This window comes from Bufo bufo, chromosome 2 (assembly GCF_905171765.1).
Source record: "Bufo bufo chromosome 2, aBufBuf1.1, whole genome shotgun sequence".
In the NCBI taxonomy this organism is placed as follows: Eukaryota; Metazoa; Chordata; class Amphibia; order Anura; family Bufonidae; genus Bufo; species Bufo bufo.
In genome coordinates, this window is record NC_053390.1 from 327,951,821 (window position 1) to 327,973,927 (window position 22,107).

General features: G+C 47.5%; 1 protein-coding gene across 2 annotated transcripts in view; it reads left to right on the top strand.

Annotated features, from left to right (window-relative positions):
* TUT7 (terminal uridylyl transferase 7) overlaps positions 1 to 22,107 on the top strand; it is a 96,564-nt gene that overhangs the window by 55,681 nt on the left and 18,776 nt on the right. For both annotated transcript variants that reach the window (XM_040417003.1, XM_040417004.1), the window contains exons 19-21: positions 12,859 to 12,948; positions 13,034 to 13,147; positions 16,252 to 16,329. In XM_040417003.1, the coding sequence (XP_040272937.1) occupies positions 12,859 to 12,948; positions 13,034 to 13,147; positions 16,252 to 16,329 (282 nt within the window). The remainder of the gene's footprint in view (positions 1 to 12,858; positions 12,949 to 13,033; positions 13,148 to 16,251; positions 16,330 to 22,107) is intronic.

A 22,107-nucleotide genomic window follows, 5' to 3' on the forward strand; every position in this document is an offset into this window, starting at 1 on the left:
ACAAGAACAATTTATATAGCTCAACACACCTAATAGAACAAGTATTTTCTCCAAATTCAACACAAAATGCTACTTATTATTGCAGTCTCCGAATTAGAGCCTTTATGATTAGTCTTTAGTACTTAGTAGAACACTCTTTTGCTGTTATGACCTGCAGTAAATGTGATGTTAAGCCCGACGATTCCTGAAGAATATTAGTCCGTTCCTTATGGGCAAAAGCCTCCTGTTGACTGATATTTTGGGTTTGTGTGCTGCAGCTGCCTTCTTCAAATCTCACCAAGGATTTTCTGTGGATTAAAGTTCTATAACTATGATGGCCACACTTTTGAATCCGAGATCTGGTGGACTTTGAGGTATGCTTGGCTTCATTGTCCTATTGTAAGGTCTAATGACACCCAAGCTTCCTCACTGAAGTCATGACTTGTTATTAATGCAAATAAAACAGACACATTAGAAGTAAGCTACAATAATAAGCCCGAGAGAGACATACATGTAATTTCAGTCATGTCACAAAGTACATAAGTCTCAATATAATATAGCATAAGTAATATGCCATAAATGAAGATAAAGGGAAGGAGGAATACAAGGAAGCATAAAAGATGTGGAGAGTATGAGGTAGGGAGGGGAGATAAGGGTGAAGGGGTAAGTGGGGCATTGGCAAACAAGGCACATAAACCCAATAAGGGTCATGTCTCAGAGCTAAAATGACATGCAAAAAGTACTTTGAAAAGGATAAAACAGTTGGCTCACTTGGGTTTGACCACGCCTGGTGCTCAGGCTCAAAAGAATCACCCCTAGTTCTGAATGTAAATTAGCAAAAGATGGAGCCGGCACTCAAAACACTTGCGATCACGTGGAGAAAAATATTACAGTTTATTAGTATTAAATACACATATGTCTGTCTAGACCCAACAATCAATAAAATGTATAGCATAAAAATTATAAAAATATAGCTTAAAAATTCTATACAAAAACACAAGTGCCCTATAGTCATACAAGTATGGGTATATCAATATTGAATTCGCTAGATCAAGCTGTCTGCATCCGTATCTCCCCTGTGGGGGTGATTAATTAGATCGCAGATAGCTACAGTTGGAGCGGTTTCCCCAGCCTGAATGAGGGCGATGTCAGCAACAAAGAGCGTAACGTTGTTGCAGAATGTCTCTGTATATCATAGTGTCCAAGTCAATGGTTGCTGCAATGGTGAGTTAGAAGGTATATATCTCTATTGTGGCGTTCAAAATATCCGTCCGGTCTATGATATTCTTAGTGCCAAGTGCGTCCTATATAATCTCAGCCGTTATATGGGCTGTTGTATCTCAAAATAGGAGAGGCTTTGTGTCTTTATAAGGTATCAATCTGTTTGGATATTTTTGCTACTGACTGTGTGCCTCGATACGATGTCTCGTCCGGTATGCGAGATGCGGGAATGTCTTGCTGTGGCGTCCCACAGATCAGCTGTTCTCCGCTCTGGCAGTGTCAGTTCCGGTTTGGTCGAGATTTCGTCCTGCGTGGACTTGGTACACACGTGGGTAGGGTGTTTCTTTCGATAGGCCTTTTTTGGATGCGCTCTCAATCAGATTCTCTTGTATTGGTACATGGCCATGTGTTGTCAAGATTATATATCACACAGGTATTCGTCCAGACGCGTTTCGAGACCTCCTTGTCTCTATCCACATGCAAAAAGGAGCAATATGGCATGTGGATATATTAAAAATATAATCACCCCAGTAATAGATTAGCATATCTATGAAAGTGAGCATTAGATGTGGAAACCCCTGTATTCCATCCACAGGCCCCACTGTTTAAGTGTTTAATTCCCAATGGGCAAGTTCTCCAAAACAAAATATTTTATCCACTTTATCCAGGAATTAAGTGGGGTGGGGGGGGGGGGATCACTTCTCCATAGGAAAGGAATCGGTTGTCTTGTGCAGGTATAAGCCTAGTGAGGAGATTGGTGGCCGCGGGAGTAAGGCTATGATTTAGACACCAAAGCATAATAAGTTTACGATCAGTGGTTATCGAGAAGGTGCAGATCTGGTTCATTGCATCCTCTATTTCTCGCCCATATTCATTGGGGGACACAGAAACCGTGGGTATAGCTATGTCCTCTAGGAGGCGTTGACACTAGTAAAGGCTGTTAGCTCCTCCCCTGGCAGCTATACCCCCTCCAGCCTGGAGAAAGAGCTTCAGCTTCAGTCAATAGGAGGCAAGACCTGAAGATTTTTTATTTTAGTTAATTTTTTTCCTTCTTTTTCAGATGGGAAAACGGTGGTCGCCTCGACTCCCTGTTCTCCCGGGTTCGAGTTGCGCCAGTGCCGGTTCTCCGCACTGCTGCCTCCCCCACAGAAGACAAGGTGGACCAGGGCAGCCTCGCTCCCCTGCATCCCGCCAGCCAAGGGGTCACCCATCCAAGCCCCCCTTTTCCAGCGTCCTGCCACTACGGTGCCAGTAGCTGAAGGGGTGACCCTGCTGGACCAGAGGAGGGGTGATGATGGCGGCTGGACAGAAGATGAGGAGAGTATACGGGACTAGGTAAGTATTAACCCCTTCTCCCTCCCTCTTGGCATGGTTCTCCCCTGGTGCCCTTCACCCATCTCCCTCTCGGCATAGTGTTCTCCTGCCCTCAGGGTTAACTAGGGGGACACAGCAGGCACAAGCTGCCAGGGGCCTTTATTATCTCTCAAGACCCCTATAACAGTCCCTCTCACTCCCCCCTAGGCCGGTGGACGGCTAATAGGGGGTTAATATGGAGGAGGAATCGGGGCGCTAATAGGGTGTTAATATGGAGAAATCGGGGCCGCAACTCTCAGCCCGGGCGAGATGGCGCTGCGGTAACAGTTTATACATCAGCGGGACGAAGAGGAGCGCATGGCTCCTGCTCCCCAGCTCCATATTCCGACCATGGCGGGAGCGGGCGCCAAGCGCGCCGTTCCGTCAGGGTTAATGAGGGGAAAAACAATCGCGGACGCCTCGTGCGCCGGATACTTCATTTACCTCATGGGGGACTCCAAGCACCTGCTGCATTCCCCCTTAGCACCAGCAGTATCTGTTTCCTCCCTTTTCTTCCCCCGGGCCTGTCGGGCAGTGACTCCCGGCGGCCATGTGTTAACTGGGCCCCGGTTTTGCGGCACACTGTTCACGCAACTGTTCCGGGATGGGGGGGGAAGCTGGCACAAAATTCTCCTGCCTAGCTGTTCTCCTCCCCCAGAGCCAGCTGAGCACCACCTCCTGCTCTGTGTTTTATTTTTATTTTTTTTTATAACCCTTCTTGGCCAGCCATTTCATTCGGCCGGCCCTGGGTCTTCAAGAATTAATACAGTGCAGTTACTTAATCGGCCGTGCACCGCATGGTGTTCAGGCCCGCACCTTTCTCTGCCCGACCCGCTCTATCAAGCGGGGTGAACGCCCCAGGCGCAGCATTCGGGGGGAGGGGTGCACTCTCTGAAAAGCCGTGTGGCGGCTTGCTTGGATCGCAGCCTTAGTCCGGGGGGGCACTCTGGCGCGAATTCTTCCCGCCCTTCTCCCCCTCCCCCAGTCACCTGCTGAGCCGGTCTTGAGACTTGGCCTTAACCCTTCATGACCACCTACCGGCATGATTATCTGGGGTTCTTCCCCTAGGTACACTGTACATGAGTGGAGGATTTAACCCCTCCCTGCCGTCTTCCTATTTAAAAAAAATATATAATAATAAAGGAAATGTGCGTCCATACGGGTCCCCCTCCTCAGCCGCAGGGCCGCCCGGTCTGTGTGGTCCCACACTGGGCCTGTGCCCTATCTCGGGTAAAGAGGGACCTCGCATAGTTCCCAATCTGCCCTCCGGGGCCGTTTTGGTTGATGATTCTCCACCTGTGCAATCCAGTGACGGACCACTGCCGGATCGCAATCCGTCCTCCGGGGCCGTTTCGTTAATAATTCTCCACCGGCTCAATACAGCAGAGAACCTCTGGAATTCCCAATCCACCCTCCGGGGTCGTTTGGTTGATAGTTCTCCACCTGCGCCATACAGTGGAAAACCTCTGGAATTCCTGAACCACCCTCCGGGGTAGTTTGGTTGATAATTCTCCACCAGCGTATTCAATAAGGGACCTCTAACATTGCCAGTCCACCCTCCTGGGTCGTTTGGTTGGTAATTCCCCACCTGCGCAATTCCAGTGGGAGACAACTGGAACTTCCCAATCCGCCCTCTGGGGTCGTTTGGGTGATAATTCTCCGCTGGCGCAATTTTATACAGGACCCCTGTTCCCAATCCACCCTCCCGGGTCGTTTGGTTGATGATTCTCAGCTGGCGCAATTTTATACAGGACCTCTGTTCCCATTCCACCCCCTGGGTAGTTTGGTTGCTAAGCCCCCACCTGCGCAGTCCGCATCTGCCAGGGGCGAGGTTCTGAAGAGCAGACCTGCACGCTAGCGGATCACAGTAGGTCATCTTCTCCTCGAATATCTCCACACCCCCTCTCTTCCTCCCCGGGTCACGCTCAGGAGCGGGGGAGGAGAATCACTGATTCAGACCCCGACATGAATCCGAAGCAATCCCCTAAGATTGCGTCTACGGTGTCCAGCAGCACTTGTCGTAGGCATTACCCCCTTCCTTAGGCAGAGTAATTGCGCTACTTTGGGATACAGTAATGACCTTATACATTGTTCCCTGTCATAGGTGGACTAGGTACAATAACACTGATTTCAGTGCCGGACGTATACATTCCCCCTTCTGTAGGTAGCGGAATTGCATCTCCACTGGGTTCAGTACCTGCCGTATTCATTAGCTCCTTCCACAGGTTGCGGGATGACATTATCCCTGGTTACAAGGTGTGCTGTATGCATTACCCCCTTATTTAGGTGCTAATTGCACTCCCACAGGGTACAGAACTCGCCATATGCACTAGTTCTCGCGGTGGGCATTAACCCTCCTTCTTAGGTGGGGTATTTTCCCTACCACTGGCTTAAGGGTAATTGCACCACCATTAGATACGGTCCGACTGTCGTGCTATCCTCCCATAGGCGGAGTGTTGCACATGACTGTGCTTCCTGCCTGCCTTACCCCCTTTCGCACGTGATCCATTAGCGGGGGAATAACTGAATATCTTCAGATACAGCACAGGGGGTTTACTAGCATCACTTGTATCCTAGAGACTCCCATCTCCATGGGTCTTCATTGTTCCAGTCGGTCATGATATTGTCCGCATCAGTAGTAGTGCGTACACCATTGCACATATATGGTGTGTACGTTCCAGCGAGTCAAGTGCTTTACTGACTGTATTCTCTATCCACCACTCCTTCTCTAGGAAAGTGGTTATGCTGGCACTCTGGTAGCAGCTACAGCGTGTTCTCCTCCACAGGTGCAGCCTTTCTCTAATGCTCGAGTTCGTGGTCGCTGCAGTGGCACATCCCCTCAGGAGGGGCCCTACCCTGGCGCCAGCTTAGCAGTTGCTTTTTTTCAGCGTCGTTCCAGGTAGAGTCTTTAAGGTTGTTCTACTTAAACTGGGGCAGTATGGTACGTGGCTTCAACGGATAGTCAGGCTTCCCTCTCAGTTTTTTGCGCTGACTGGGCGAGCGCTGGCTACTACTGTAGGAGCGGTATTGCGTGCCACTACATGCTTGGGTTCTGTCTGTTCAGTTTTTCGTCAGTTGATGGACTCTTCTACAACTGAAATCCTTGGCTACTTCTGTATAGCGCCAGTCTCAGATGGGAAATGGGCTTGGACCTAGCCTATTCTTCCCCTGTCCTTTTCCTCCTCTGGATCATGATTCATAGACACCCCGCATGCCTTGGTAGTTCCTATGTTACTACCGTCCCTCATCTGCATCTGCACAGGGTATTCTTTTGATGGCCTTCCATTCCAGACACGCTTCGGTCCCGACTGGTGGGCCGTGGCAACCTCCACATCCCTCCTTCTATGTGGACTCCTTCCATTGGTCTGGGTGTGCTAACGGTATCTACACGAAAGCTCCCCACCTTATCTCCCTAGCAGGAGTTCCGGAAACCTACAACATGGATGCCCTGACATCTCCTTGGCGGGAGTTCTCCCTCCTTACGTGTTTCTTCTCTCCTACCCAGGGTTTGATGGAGGGCATTCCGACAAATCCTAGTCGCTCCGGGTTGGCCCCGTCGCGCGTGGTACGCCGAAATTGTTTTCCTTCTAGAGAATGTCCCTTGTCACTGCCCTCAGAGACTACCTTCTTTCAGGGTCCGGTCTTGTATCTGCATTTAGAGTCTTGGTTGACGGCGTGGCTATTAAAACTGTCATCCTGAGGTGGAGGAAGTTTTTTTCGGCGGACGTCATCCGCACTATGATTCAGGCTTGGAAGCCTGCACCGCCCAGGATCTATTATAGGATCTGGCGGTCCTTCCTGGGCTTCTGTGAAAGCCGGGACATTCCCTCACTCCGGCTCCTGTCCTAGAAGGTAGTTTTTTTTCCTTGTGGCTCTCACATCCATCAGACGGATGTTCGAGTTGGGGGTGCTCTCTTGCAGAGAACCTTCCTGGGTCTTCACAGGGATAAGGCGGTTCTCCCGGCCCATTCCTTTTTTCTCCTGAAGGTGGTCTCTGTCTTCCACATCAATGTAAGAAATTGTCCTTCCTTCACTGTCCCTCTCCTTCACTCCTAGGGAAGGGAGTTACGTCATTGACGTCAGGGCTCTAATCATTATTGGCAGCCTCCAGGTCCCTTCCGGCGTACTGTACCCCTTTTTTTTTTGTCATCCGAGGTTCCACGCAAAGGATTGGCGGCCCTTAAGGTGCAATTGCACAATGGATTCGGTCTGTAAATGCTGTACCATTCGCACCCGGTGCGGGGTTCCGCCCTTAGGTGTCTCGGGTCGCTCCACTGAGCGGTGGCGCTTCTGGGCTCTGAGGCATCGCGCTTCGGCTGCGCAGTTGTGTAACGCGGCTACCGGTCCTCCTTACACACATTCACAAAATTTTACCAGGTGCATTCTTATGCATCGGCGGCCGCTGCTTAGCCCGCTTGGTCTTGCACGCGGCAGTTTTCTTAGATACCAGCCGGGATGCTTGCTTCCATGGGTCTGTGGTTTTTCCCTCCCCGTGGACTACTCTTGAACGTCCCACGGTTTCTGTGTCCCCCAATGAATATGGGCGAGAAAAGAAGATTTTTTGTATACTTACCAGTAAAGTCTCTTTCTCGCTCTTCATTGGGGGACACAGCACCCACCCAGTATTGTTGTTCGGCCAGTTGTGGCTGTTGCTGGTTAGAACCCTATGGGTCTTTGGCATGGTTGGTGTTTCCATGTTTTTTTCTTGTGGTTGGCTTGCTTCTCCTACTGCGTGTTCACAAACTGAAGCTCTCTCTCCAGGCTGGAGGGGGTATAGCTGCCAGGGGAGGAGCTAACAGCCTTTACTAGTGTCAACGCCTCCTAGAGGACATAGCTATACCCACGGTTTCTGTGTCTCCAATGAAGAGCGAGAAAGAGATTTTACTGGCAAGTTATACAAAAATCTCCTTTTTCTTCCAAAAGGGTGCCAACAAGTGTTTGGTATATCTGCGTTAAGCATATGGAGGAACACAGGGGTTTTGTACCATCTAGTCAAGAGCTTGTAGGAGTTCTTTTGAATTCTGATACATCTGCTGAAGCCATGAGAATGGGCAAGAATGAAAGCTTTTTCTGGTCCAGATAGGGAAATTTAGACTTTAAAGGGACACTGACAGGCCCGATAAACATATTTAGTTATTCCTATGCAGTCATAGATCTATTAAAGTGTATTCCAATGATATAAGAGTACCCCCTGTTCGCATTTTAAACCATGTAAAAACAACTTTATAATCATCTGTCAATCACCTTCCTTTATGCCCAAGGGGCGGTTTTTCACATCTCTTTATGCCCAGGGGGCGTTTTTACTCCTACCTTTGTGCCCAGCCGCGCCTCAACTGTCGCTTCCTAGCGCCGCCCAGCTCATTATTATTCACTGGCTGGGCGACTCTTACAGTCCCCGATCCTCCCGAGCCGGCGCAGGCGCAGCAGGAGACGCTGGCAATGAATAAGGGACGCAGGCGCACTGCGAGTGAGGGTGCCGGGCAAGTTATCCGGCGCACGCGCAGAAGGTACAAGTGAGTTCAATGCAGCAGGAGACCCTGGCATTGACTCACTTGTACCTTCTGCGCGTGCGCCGGATAACTTGCCCGGCACCCTCACTCGCAGTGCGCCTGCGTCGGCTCGGGAGGATCGGGGACTGTAAAAGCCGCCCAGCCAGTGAATAATAATGAGCTGGGCGGCGCTAGGAAGCGACAGTTGAGGCGCGGCTGGGCACAAAGGTAGGAGTAAAAACGCCCCTTGGGCATAAAGAGATGTGAAAAACCGCCCCTTGGGCATAAAGAAAGGTGATTGACAGATGATTATAAAGTTGTTTTTACATGGTTTAAAATGCGAACAGGGGGTACTCTTATATCATTGGAATACACTTTAATAGATCTATGACTGCATAGGAATAACTAAATATGTTTATCGGGCCTGTCAGTGTCCCTTTAAGTTCCCATTTATCTAAAATATGTGTTCGGTGGAGAGAGAGTAGATGGCGATAAGAGAGAGAGAGAGTGCATGCTGGGGGTAAGGAAATTGTATAAGTTGTTCAAGCAAATAAGTGATCTTGTGGGATCAAATGTTACTGCTATTTTCCTCAAGTCCCTTCGGAAGTCAAGTAAGTGCAGGAGAAGCGCTGAGGATACCCTCTGGAGAGAGCGTAATTTATCCTGGTTAAGTGCCCCTGAGGTAGTAAAACCATCCTTCAAAGGAAGGTCAGATAAAAACGCCCGGACCCCAGATATCTCCTTAATATGTGGATGTAAATGTGCTTGTAAATTGCTAGGGATGAGCGAATCGACTTCGGATGAAACATCCAAAGTCGATTCGCATAATACTTCATTTGAATACTGTACAGAGCGAGCTCTCCGTACAGTATTAGACTGTATTGTCTCCAATGAGCCAAAGTTACTACGGTACTTCGCGAAGTCTCCCAAGACTTTGCATAATTTCATAAATCAATTTCTACTGTAAAAAACATTTCCCAAACTCTGGTTCGGTTCCAAGGTACCATTTGGAACCGAACCCAAGTTCGGGAAGTTTGTTTTTTTACAGTAGAAATTGATTTATGAAGTTGTTATGCGAAGTCTTGCGAGACTTCGCGAAGTACCGTAATAACTTCGGCTCATCGGAGCCAATACAGTCTAATACTGTATGGAGCTCCTGCTTGTAACAAATTTTTATGCAAATCGCCTTCGGATGTTTCATCCGAAGTCTATTCGCTCATCCCTATAAATAACCTAAAGGCATATTAGGGTGTGGAAATTGTAGGAAATTTATGTAGGGAGGACCATACTGACAATGTGCCTTTCATAATAGGGCATTGGAAAATAGTATTTGGGACTAAAGAACGTAGTCCCGAAAGGATACACTTCTCTTGGGGAGATAACAGATGCTGTAGAGTTGTACATGGCAAAGGAGGGTTTTGTGAGCAGAGTAATAAACCTCTACTAACATGCACCGCTTTATAATAATGACCCATGTCTGGAAGGCCAAAGCCACCAAACCCCTTTTCCCTAGTGAGAATTCGAGGTGATCCTGTACCCCTGAGAAAAGCAGAAAAGCTTGAACAGATTTAGTTAAAAAAGGAAAGGGGGAGCCATATGGGGAGAGTTTGAAGTAAAGAATATTTGGTACAATATAGGTTTTAAGGAAATTATTCCTGCCAGTCCATGAAATAAAAGGGATTTGTGTATTCTTCAGTTGAGTTTTAAAGCTTTGAAGGAGGGTAGTATAGTTGAGTGCATATAGCTCTCCAGTGTCTACAGGGAGTGCAGAATTATTAGGCAAGTTGTATTTTTGAGGATTAATTTTATTATTGAACAACCATGTTCTCAATGAACCCAAAAAACTCATTAATATCAAAGCTAAATATTTTTGGAAGTAGTTTTTAGTTTGTTTTTAGTTTTAGCTATTTTAGGGGGATATCTGTGTGTGCAGGTGACTATTACTGTGCATAATTATTAGGCAACTTAACAAAAAACAAATATATACCCATTTCAATTATTTATTTTTACCAGTGAAACCAATATAACATCTCAACATTCACAAATATACATTTCTGACATTCAAAAACAAAAACAAATCAGTGACCAATATAGCCACCTTTCTTTGCAAGGACACTCAAAAGCCTGCCATCCATGGATTCTGTCAGTGTTTTGATCTGTTCACCATCAACATTGCGTGCAGCAGCAACCACAGCCTCCCAGACACTGTTCAGAGAGGTGTACTGTTTTCCCTCCTTGTAAATCTCACATTTGATGATGGACCACATGTTCTCAATGGGGTTCAGATCAGGTGAACAAGGAGGCCATGTCATTAGATTTTCTTCTTTTATACCCTTTCTTGCCAGCCACGCTGTGGAGTACTTGGATGCGTGTGATGGAGCATTGTCCTGCATGAAAATCATGTTTTTCTTGAAGTATGCAGACTTCTTCCTGTACCACTGCTTGAAGAAGGTGTCTTCCAGAAACTGGCAGTAGGACTGGAGTTGAGCTTGACTCCATCCTCAACCCGAAAAGGCCCCACAAGCTCATCTTTGATGATACCAGCCCAAACCAGTACTCCACCTCCACCTTGCTGGCGTCTGAGTCGGACTGGAGCTCTCTGCCCTTTACCAATCCAGCCACGGGCCCATCCATCTGGCCCATCAAGACTCACTCTCATTTCATCAGTCCATAAAACCTTAGAAAAATCAGTCTTGAGATATTGGCATCTTGGTTTGTCTCTAGCGTCACCACTCTGTGACCAAGATGGCACAGATCCTCTAGATGCTGTAGTATCAGCCTCTGGATTTTCTCTTTTCCATCAGTTGGGGAACTGACAGGCTCCTTATCTCTGCTCTCTGACATTGGCACAAAGTGAAAGAACCAGTCATACAGTTAGAAAAACATTTAACCCTTTGTGACAGAACAGCTCAATATTTTTAATAAAGGCCAATTAGTAATGCTTTTTCGTCAAAAATAAGTGAAATCCAATTATAGAAGAAAATTGCCTTGTTGTACAGTATGAAGTGTACACACTGCTTAAAAAAAAATGCTGTGTAAATTGATCTGCAATTCGGATTTGAAATCTGCAGCATGCCTATTTATGCTGCAGATTGCCACCACTCATTTCACCCTTCGCAATAGAGAGGGTGAAATCCACGGCAAGAACCACATTCAATTTGCGCATTCTTTATCTGCAGCAGTCTTTTCCACTGTATTTTCAGTCATGTGGACATACCCTAAGGGCTCATACACACAAACATATTTTTTCCGTGTCCGGACAAAGATAGGACTGTTCTATTAGGGGCCAGCCGCTCCGTTCCGCAAAATGCAGAATTCACATGGCTGATATGTGTGTTTTGCGGATCTGCAATTTGCAAACCGCAAAACAGCTAATGTGTATGAGCCCTAAATGAGGTGTTTTGTGTTGAATTTGGAGAAACCACATGGTTAAGGGTACTTTTCACACTTACGGCAGAGGATTCCGGCATGCTGTTCCGTCGCCGGAACTGCCTGCCGGATCCATCAGAACGTGTGCAAACTGATGGAATTTGTCCGACGGATCAGGATCCTGATCCGTATGACAAATGCATTGAAATACTGGATCCATCTCTCCGGTGTCATCCGGAAAAACTGATCCGGCATTTTATTTTATTTTTTGCGGTCTGAGCATGCGCAGACCGCTATGCCAGATCCGTTTTGCCGGAACACTCGGGGCCACATCCGGCATTGATGCATTTCAATGGGAAAAAATGCTAGATCCGGCATTCCGGCAAGTGTTCAGGATTTTTGGACGGAGATAAAACCGCAGCATGCTGCGGTATTATCTGTGTCCTGAAAAGGCAAAAAGACTGAACTGAAGACATCCTGATGCATCCTGAACGGGATTGTTCTCCATTCAGAATGCATGGGGATAAAACTGATCAGTTCTTATTGAGCCCCTAGGACAGAACTCAATCCCAGAAAAGAATAACGCTAGTGGGAAAGTGCCCTTAGGTGTGGAGCTATTTAAATTGATCTTGTTTGGTTGGCTTAACGCAAACTGTATATACACAGTTGAAGTCATAAGTTTACATACACATGAGCCATATTCATTAAAACTCAGCTTTTTACAATTCTGACATTTAAAGGGATTCTGTCACCAAGTTTTAGGCTATAGAGCTGCGGACATACACGGCTAGATCGCCGCTAGCATGTCCGCAATATACCTGTCCTATAGGGCTGTGTGCTTTTATTTTCTTTAAAAAAGGATTTTAGAGATATGTAAATTAGTCTTGTAAGGTGCCCAAGGGTCTGTACAAACCTTCCTGGTGCCCAGCCACGCCCGCCTGTGAAGGAGCCCAGCACCGCCTATGTCCTCCGAATCTCCTCCTTTAGTCACCGATAGATTGCCGTAATCTCGTGCCGGTATAGTGTTCCTTCCCTGTGCTGGCATCAGCCTCAGGGAAGGAACTGCGCATGCGCGAGCTCACACATCGCGAGATTACGGCAATCTATCGGTGACGAAAGGAGGAGATTCGGAGGACATAGACGGTGCTGGGCTCCTTCACAGGCGGGCGTGGCTGGGCACCAGGAAGGTTCGTACAGCCCCTTGGGCACCTTACAAGACTAATTTACATATCTCTAAAAATCCTTTTTTAAAGAAAATAAAAGCACACAGCCCTATAGGACAGGTATATTGCGGACATGCTAGCGGCGATCTATAGCCTAAAACTTGGTGACAGAATCCCTTTAATACTAGTCTCTTAGGTGAGTTAGGATTAGAATAATGCTATAGACAATGATTTATTTCAGCTTTTATTTCTTTTATCACGTTCCCACATTGCTTGTTTTGCAGGCTCTTCATAACACTCGTCTTTTATCATCGTATGCTGCTATTGACCCGAGAGTCAAATATCTCTGTTACATTATGAAAGTCTTCACCAAGGTACTGGCTTTGTTTTAAAGATTTCAATTTTACATGATCGGTTCTGTAGATGTAATCTTACACTGTCCCTCTGTTTTTCCAAAAGATGTGCGACATAGGAGATGCCTCTCGTGGTAGCCTTTCTTCATATGCATACACACTTATGGTGCTGTACTTTCTTCAACAAAGGAACCCACCTGTTATACCTGTTCTCCAAGAGGTGAGCTAGGATTGCTAGAACTTTCATTGTTCGACCTTTTAAAGGGGCCTTGAGACATAACTTACAGCTAAGCCAGTATCTCATCTGCAGGGAGCTGCTATGGGGTGTTTACTCCAGAAGAGCATTGCATGGCCCATTCCTTACCCCTATGTGCTCTCGACAAAAAGAAATGGTACCCCGCCCGAGACCCTTTTGATATTAACAGGCTTGCGGTGTTCTTACTGTGCATGTTCATATATTCTGCAGTTTAATCCTCTTCACGTTAACATACTACTTTTCACATCCTGTAATTGCACTAATCCTTTATGATACAGTATGAACAACACAGTACAGATTAGATTGTGGTGGATTTTTTAATTTTTTTTTTTTATTCCGATTTGGGTCAGTAAAAAAGAAAACAGAAGCCTGACTTATCTCAAATCCTGGCTTAAAAATGGATCAAAATGCACCAATCTTCAGTGCATGAATGGGACATAAGATAGTGGTTTGAAGAACAAAATTATTAACCTCCCTAGATTTAGTTTATAAATAAATGGAAATTGATTCAAAAGTGTTCCCTTTGTTTTGCAGAATGTAGAAACAGAAAATAAGATTACTTTTAAACAGGCTATGTTAAATGTATATATTTTATATATTATGCAGTATGACCTTGTATTATTTTAGAATTGTGGTGATTTTGTTTTCCATGTTTAAATAAAAAAAAAAAAAGTACTGATTAAAAGTTTTAGGCAGGTGTGGAAAATCTGCAAAGTAAGAATGCTTTCAAAAATAGTAGTGTTAAGGGTACGGCAACACTGGTCGGGCGACAGCCATCGCAGACAGGTTTGCGGAGTAGTGGTGATCCCATTCATTTCTATGGGATCACCGCTACTGTCGCCGTGTAGCCATACCCTAATAGTTTGTTTATCAATTAACAAAATGCAAAGTGAATGTGAGAGAAATCTAAGTCAAATCAATATTTGGTGTGACAACAGCATCAATTCTTCTAGGTGCACTTACACACAGTTTTTGAAGGAACTTGGCAGGAAGGATGTTCCTAACATCTTGTTGAACTAATCTCAGATCTTCTGTGGATGTTGCTCAAATCCTTTTCTTTTCGTGTAATCCGAGAGGCTTGATGATATCAGGGCTCTGGGGGCCATACCATCTCTTCCAGGACTCCTTGTAGTTCTTTACTCTGAAGATAGCTGTTAAAGGGGTTGTCTGCTTTTTACCATTGATGACCTATCCTCGGGATATGTCGTCAATATCAGATCCGTGGAGGTCCGACACCCGATCAGCTGTTTAAAGAGAAGGCAGCGCTCTCCAGTCCTTTGACGAACAAACTGCCTTCTGTTCCAGCCATATATTTCACATTTTGACTCCTCAGTCCAGAGCACCTGCTGCAATTTTTCGGAATCAGATTCCTATGTTTTCATGCATTTGGCCCTTTTTCTACGGTCCTCAACGTTGCCCATTTCATGCATTTCCTCAAGACTGAGAAATACAGGCAGATATGTGTGTAGCATGCAATACCATAAGGCCAATGTCAAACAACATCCAATGTCATTTAGAGTTGTCTTCCGTGTAAAGGAGTCGTCCTAGAAGTGATGACATGGCCCCCACAGAGCCCTGACCTCAACATTAAGTCGGTCTGGTATTACATGAAGAGACAGAAGAATCTGAGCAAGCCTACATCCACAAAAGATGTGTGGTTAGTTCTCCAAGATGTTTGGAACAACCTCCCTGGCGAGTTCCTTCAAAAACTGTGTGTAAGTGTACCTAGAAGAACTGATGCTGTTTTGAAGGCAAATGGTGGTCGCACCACATATTGATTCGATTTTAGATTTTTTTTTTTTGTTCATTCACTTTGCATCTTGTTAATTGATGAAATAAACTATTAACACTTCCATGTTTGAAAGCATTCTTACTTTGCAGCATTTTTCCACACCTGCCTGACTTCTGCACAGTACTGTAAATCTTGCCGTTTTCACACTGCCTTTTAAACATCAAAATAAACGGACACTTCCTGTCCTGCGAGATCACTCCTCGGTGATTTTTTTGTCATCACGTGCAGGATCATAATGATAAAAATCACCTGTTCTAAAGCTGGATCCATACAAGGCTGCGTTCACATCTCCATTTCGGAGATCTGGCGCAAATGCCAGCTGTTGGCTGGACAAAAGAAATTTGCATGCAACAGTTTCTGTCCGTCCGAAACCTGGCATCTATGCCGGAAATCGGCCCATATCTCCGCCGGACCTCATTGCAGTCAATGGGGACTCAGCAGTGAAGTAGACAATCCAGTAGGCTGCCCTGTGCCGGAACAACCTGCCAGATCTCCAAATGGAGATGTGAACAAAGTCTGACACAGAATCCACAACATCAGTGATGACCACAGCTCACCTCCTCCCTCTCGCAGCACAATTCTCTCTGCACATGACATTAAATGCCTAGAACACTCTCATGGAGCATTCAGTGGTTCATCTCCAGACTGCTGTAAAGCAAACCTCTGTTAACAGAGCAGCAGGTTTGGCAACACTATAATCATGTATACAAAATAAAAATAAAATTATCTAAAATCAGAAAATAATGATTACAATTGAAGGATATTCTAATAGCTGTTTTTTTACCAATTAAAACAGAATAACCCGTTCCGATCTCCTAACACAGTATTGTAGCGTAATAGAACCTGAGAGCAGCGCGGTCCATGTTCAGCTGCTTAGTAATGTAAACCACGTAGACAACAAACCAGGGGTCAGTACATTTTTCTCTTTCAGTGCACAGGCCTTTCTTATGTGGTGGTCCCCGAAGTTGCAGCGGCCTATTGTTGCAAGATTTTTAACATATAATGAATACCTAGAGAACTTTCCCATGGAAGTCAATGAACACATCCAGTCTATAGGTTCCTATGGTCCATATGGCTGCTGTAATGCACATCTCTGGATGCTGTTCACAAGAGCTCAGAAAAAATATTGCCCCCCATAATTTTGTCGAGAAAATTCTAACAAACTGACATTTCTTTAAAACTTTCCATTTGTGTGAATCTTTTTTACTAACGCCGACAGGAAAGCTTTTCAGTTTTTCCATCCACAAACCATGTTGACTGTGTAACTTTATTCTAGATCTACACGAATGGCTGTAAGCCTGAAATACTGGTTGATGGCTGGAGTGTGTACTTCTTTTCCCAGACAGAAGAGTTGGTAAGTATATGCCCACTTTCCCAGCTCCTGCTTTGTGTAAGGAGCTTGTTTCTAGGAGCTGCATACACTCCACACATTGTTCTACAAAATAATGCTACTTATGTAATGGAAGTAGCTGGGCTTATACTTCACATTGTAGGTGTTACACTGAGCTTGGAGATTACCGTATTTATCGGCGTATAACACGCACCTTCATTTTAAGGGAAATTTCAGGAAAAAAAAAAAATTTCAAATTGTACTGCTATGGGGTGGGGGGATCTGTGGATGGAACTGTTATGGGGGGGATCTGTGGATGACACTGCTATATGTCATCCACAGATCCCCCTCATAACAGTGTCCATTTCAAATTGTACTGCTATGGGGTGGGGGGATCTGTGGATGGAACTGTTATGGGGGGGGATCTGTGGATGACACTGCTATGTCATCCACAGATCCCCCTCATAACAGTGTCCCCCAATACACCGGCCCTCTGCTCACCGAAGTATTTATAAACGTGAATCCTTATCCTGTTATTAAGCTGCCCTCTCCCATTTTCCCATGTTCCCCTGTATCCCCACAGCACTTACGATTCACACGCTTCCATAGCAGGCAGGGCGGACGGCAGCAGTCTGCTCCGCCTGCTTCATTCATAAAGGGGGCGGAGCAGGCGCTCGACGTCAGTGAGTGACGTTACTGCTGCCGTCCGCTCTGCCTGCTATGGGAGCTTAAGTAAGTGCTATGGGGATACAGGGGGAACATGGGAGAGGGCAGCTTAATAACAGGATAAGGATTCACGTTTATAAATACTTTGGTGAGCGGCGGGGCCCGGTGTAAGAGTACAGTGACTGCACCGGGCCCCGCCCCTAGTTACGGACTCCAGCCCCTCCTCTCTCCCGGCTCATACAGCGGCTCATACAGCGCAATGAATATCGGCGTATAACACGCATACATGATTTGCCCCCTATTTTCAGGGGGAAAAAGTGCGTGTTATACGCCGATAAATACGGTAGTTTTGGCCTCATTGTCTCTCCTCCCATATGAAGAGGACTACACAATGCTGGCTCATTGTGTCTGTATGCAAGCCATCTTTTAAAGAGGAGCTGTCGGCACAAAATGCAGTGCAATCTTCAGGCAGCATGTTATAGAGCACGAGGAGCTAAGCAGGTTGATGTATATTTTTGTAGGAAAAGATTCAGTAAAACTTGTAATTTTTACATTTAAGTCTCTGCTCTTTCTTTTTATCAGTAACTGCTTTCTCTGTATACACACTTACACAGAAAATGCTATGAATTACTGATAACACCTTCCCCGTGTACAGCTAAGTGACTGACCGCTATCTCTGTATACACACTTACACAGAGAATGGTATCAATCACTGATAACACCTCCCCTGTGTACAACTATCAGTGACTGACAGCTATCTATGTATACACATTTACACAGAGAATGCTATCAATCACTGATAACATCTCCCCTGTGTACAGCTATCAGTGACTGACAGCTATCTATGTATACACACTAAGGGTCCATTCACACGTCTGTAATTTGGGTCCGCATTCGTTCCGCAATTTGCGGACCCATTCACTTTCAATGGGGATGGAACTGATGCAAATCCACATTTCCTGTATCCGCATCCGTTTTTTCGGGATCCGTTTTTTCGGGATCCGCAATTTCGTTCCTGAAAAAAATAGAACATGTCCTATTCTTGTCCGCAATTGCAGACCAGAAAAGGCATTTTCTATTATAGTGTCTGTGATGTGCGGTCCGCAAATTGCGGATCGCACATTGCAGGTATCCGTGTTTTGCGGATCCGCAATTTGCGGATCTGCAAAACACTTACGGACGTGTAAGTGGACCCTTACACAGAGAATGCTGTTATTACTGAATCTTTTCACATAAAACTATATCAGTCTGCTCAGCTTCTCCTGCTGTATGACATACTGCGTGCAGATTGCACTGCATTTCGTGGTGATAGGTTCTCTTTAAGGCTTCTTTTACTTGAGCAATACGGATTGTGTCAGGATCTGTTCAGGAAAAAAACTGATTATTTTGTATACACGTTGAATAAATTTTTTATTTTTTTTTGCTATTTGCGTTGTGTTTCTGTTGATTCTGTTCATATTGTGTATTCGGATTACATGTGTTTTCTCGCCCAATTCCTTGGGGGACACAGGAAACCTTGGGTATAGCTCATCTCCATAGGAGGCGTGACACTAAGTGAAAGACTGTTAAGCCCCTCCTCCAGCAGCTATACCCTCAGCCTGGAGCGAGCGACTACCAGTTTTTTGCTTAGTGTCAAGGAGGCAAGACACTCTCTGCACTGCAGAGCTGTCTTTGCTAAAGATTTTATTTTTTCTCTTTTTATTATTTTAAACTTTTTTTCCTTTTTTCAACAGGGACAACAGAGTCGCAAAGACCTCTCTGTTTTCCCGGGGTTGAGCTGCGCCAGTGCCGGCTATCCGCACTGCTGCCTCCCCCACAGAAGAAAAGGAGGACCAGGGCAGCCCAGCTCCCCTGCATCCCGCCAGCACAAGGGTCGCCCGCCTGCAAGCCCCTCTCCAGCTTCCTGCCACTTCGGTGCCAGTGGCTGAAGGGGCGTCCCTGCTGGATGGACTGAGGGTGAAAACGTCGACTGGTGAGGTGGCTATGCAGCCGTTCCAACCCCCCCCCCCCCCGTTAGGGTTTTAACTTCTGTGTTCCCTCTGCCTAGCCTTGTCACATTACAAGGCTTATTGTCGGCTTCCCCCCCCTTGTGTGTGGAGCAGGACGGAGCGGTGCTCGTGGGGGAGGGTTTACTGCACAAGTTTACCTCAGGTGCTGCGGCCTTGTGGGGCCGCCTTTTGTTATCTCGGCCAGTGCTGCCGCTGTGTTCAGCTGCCGGCTGACTTCTCTTGCCGGCTACCGGTGTGTCATTGCCACCGGTGTATAAGGAGGTGGTCGGGGGGCAATATTTTCTCAGCGGCATATTTGTTTGAATCGCGCGCGCGCGAAAGTTCCGGCGGGGGGCGGAGCTTCGTTCCACTTCTCCTGTACATGTTAGACATTCAGTCGGGGGGGCGGACGCCTTTCTTCCCGCTCCTCGCTGGCCCCGCCTCCTCTTCGTGCCTGCTCTCAGGACGGATCGTTTTTACCTCAGGTTTTACCTCAGGTTTTACCTCAGGTGTTTCCGCTGCTGTTTCCGCTGCTGTTTCCGCTGCTGTTGTCGCCCGCTCCCACTGTGACCTGGTAGGACTGTTGACCCTTTCTAGCCTGCAGCCCTCTGGCCTGGACGCTTTTATATTACTTCAGCCAACATGTCTGACCCCTCAGCGCCGGCCGGTCCTTGGTATCACACCTGCACCGCATGTAAGGCGCCCCTCCCTCAAGGGCAGCCTGACCCGCATTGTTCGGCTTGCAAAGCCCCATTACAGGGTCCGCCATCTGTTGTGTCACCCCCTGGCCTATTGGATCCCCCTGACTGGGCTAGGTCCCTTTCCCAGGCTGTGGTCAGCCTCTCTAACGTTGTGGGCCGCCTTGCAGAGGTATTGCCCTTATCGCAGCCGGATATTTCCCCTGCTGGGCCCTCCGGGTCCGCTATCTTAGCTGACCCGTCTGAGTCCCTCTCTCCAGGCGACACCTCCAGAGCCCGTCAACCCCAGAAGCGGTCTAGGGCGGAGCGCCTATCATCCTCGGATGCTTCAGTATCACCCCCAAGGGTGCGCTCTCAGTCGGGCCCTTCCTCGATACAGGATATGCCCTCTGAAGGGGAACTAGTTGATTCAGATTGTGATATGGACTCGGCCTTGCCTTCAAAACTGGCTTCTGCTGTGGGCCATCTTATTAACAATATTCGTGATACCTTTAAGATTCACGATGATCCTCCTAATTCTGAAAAAAACAGTGTTTCCTTTTTTCGCCAAAAACAGACGTCTGCAGTTTTTCCCCTCCACACTGACTTCTCGTCGGTGGTTTCCAAGGCCTGGGCCCGCCCTGATGCCCGTTTTACCCCGCCTAAGAAGTTGGATATCTGTTATCCATTCCCGGCGGATTGCATTACAAACTGGGCGTCACCACCCAAAGTCGACCCCCCCGGTGGCCCGTTTGGCAAAAAGCACGGCTATTCCCGTTGCTGATGGCTCTTCCTTACAATCCACTGAGGATCGCCGTATAGAGGCCATTACCAAAGGTATCTTTGCAGCCTCCGGTTCCGCCCTCCGGCCAGTCTTTGCTTCCGCTTGGGCTGGAAAAGCGGTTTCAGAGTGGGCCTCTCAGCTGGATCAGGAGCTTGAATCCGACGTCCCTATTCAGGACCTCCGTGCTCTAGCCCAACTTATCGTTCAAGCCGGCAAATTCGTCTGTGAAGCATCCCTTGATGCGGGGGCTCTCATAGCCCGTTCGTCTGCCCTGGCCGTTTCGGCCAGGAGGGAGCTTTGGTTAAAGGTTTGGACGGCGGACTCCACGTCAAAGCGGTCTCTTACTGGCCTTCCCTTTACTGGTTCTCGATTGTTCGGGACCCGCTTGGATGAAATCATATCCGAAGCAACGGGGGGGAAGAGTACGCATCTTCCTCAATCTAGGACTAGGACCACCACTCGAGGCCGTCCCACTTTTTCTCGCTTCAGGTCTTCCCGCAGGGCTCCCGCACCTCTTCAGGTCCATCCCCTAGCTCTGTCCAAGACAGACGTAAGAAACCTTTTTTTCGGACCCAGCCCTCCTGGCGCAAGTCACAGCCTGCTCGCCCTCCCGCGACCAAGCAGAACACTACCTGAAGGTGCGCCCCCACCCGCCCGGGTGGGGGGACGTCTCTTCCTGTTCAGGGACTTCTGGCAGGCGCACGTCTCCGACGCCTGGGCTCTCGAAGTTGTGTCTTCCGGGTACAAACTCGAGTTTACGTCCCTCCCCCCAGTTCGGTTCTTTCGCTCCCGGGTTCCCCGGGATCCCCAAGGGGCGGCCGATTTCTTTACTGCCACTCGTACCCTTCTGGACAAAGGGGTCATCGCTCCGGTTCCCATGGAAGAAAGATTCAAGGGGTTCTATTCGAACCTTTTTGTGGTCCCCAAAAAAGAAGGCTCGGTTCGTCCCATTCTGGATCTAAAACGGTTAAACCGTTTCCTTCGTCTTCAGCGATTCCGGATGGAGTCTCTCAGGTCGGTGGTGGCCTCTCTGGAAAAAGGGGAGTTCCTGGCCTCTATCGACATCCAGGACGCCTACCTTCATATTCCAATCGCTCGGTGTCATCAGTGCTTTCTGCGCTTTGCAGTGGGGTCCGACCACTACCAGTTCGTTGCTCTCCCCTTCGGGCTGGCGACTGCCCCTCGCGTTTTCACAAAGGTCCTTGCCCCTGTCCTCGCCTTACTTCGTTCCAGGGGAGTTTTTCTTCTTCCATATTTGGACGATCTCCTTATCAAGGCACCCTCTCTGTCACTGACATCCGCCAGTGTGGACCTCTCGCTACAAACCTTACGCCGGTTCGGTTGGATTATCAATCTTCCCAAATCCGCTCTTGTTCCATCCAGGCAATTGATCTTTCTGGGGATGCTGCTGGATACAGATGCAGCGGAGGTTCGGCTTCCGTCAGAGAAGCGCCAACTCCTTCATCGGTCGGTTCGGAGCCTTCTGACCCACCGCCATCCTTCCTTCCGGTTCAGCATACGGGTCTTGGGACAGATGGTGTCCTGTTTCGAAGCAATCCCCTACGCGCAGTATCACTCCCGCACCTTTCAGACTGCCATTCTGTCCGCATGGGACAAGTCCCAGGAAAGTCTGGATCAGCACTTTCCCCTTCCCCCCCCCAGGTTCGCTCCTCTCTCCTCTGGTGGT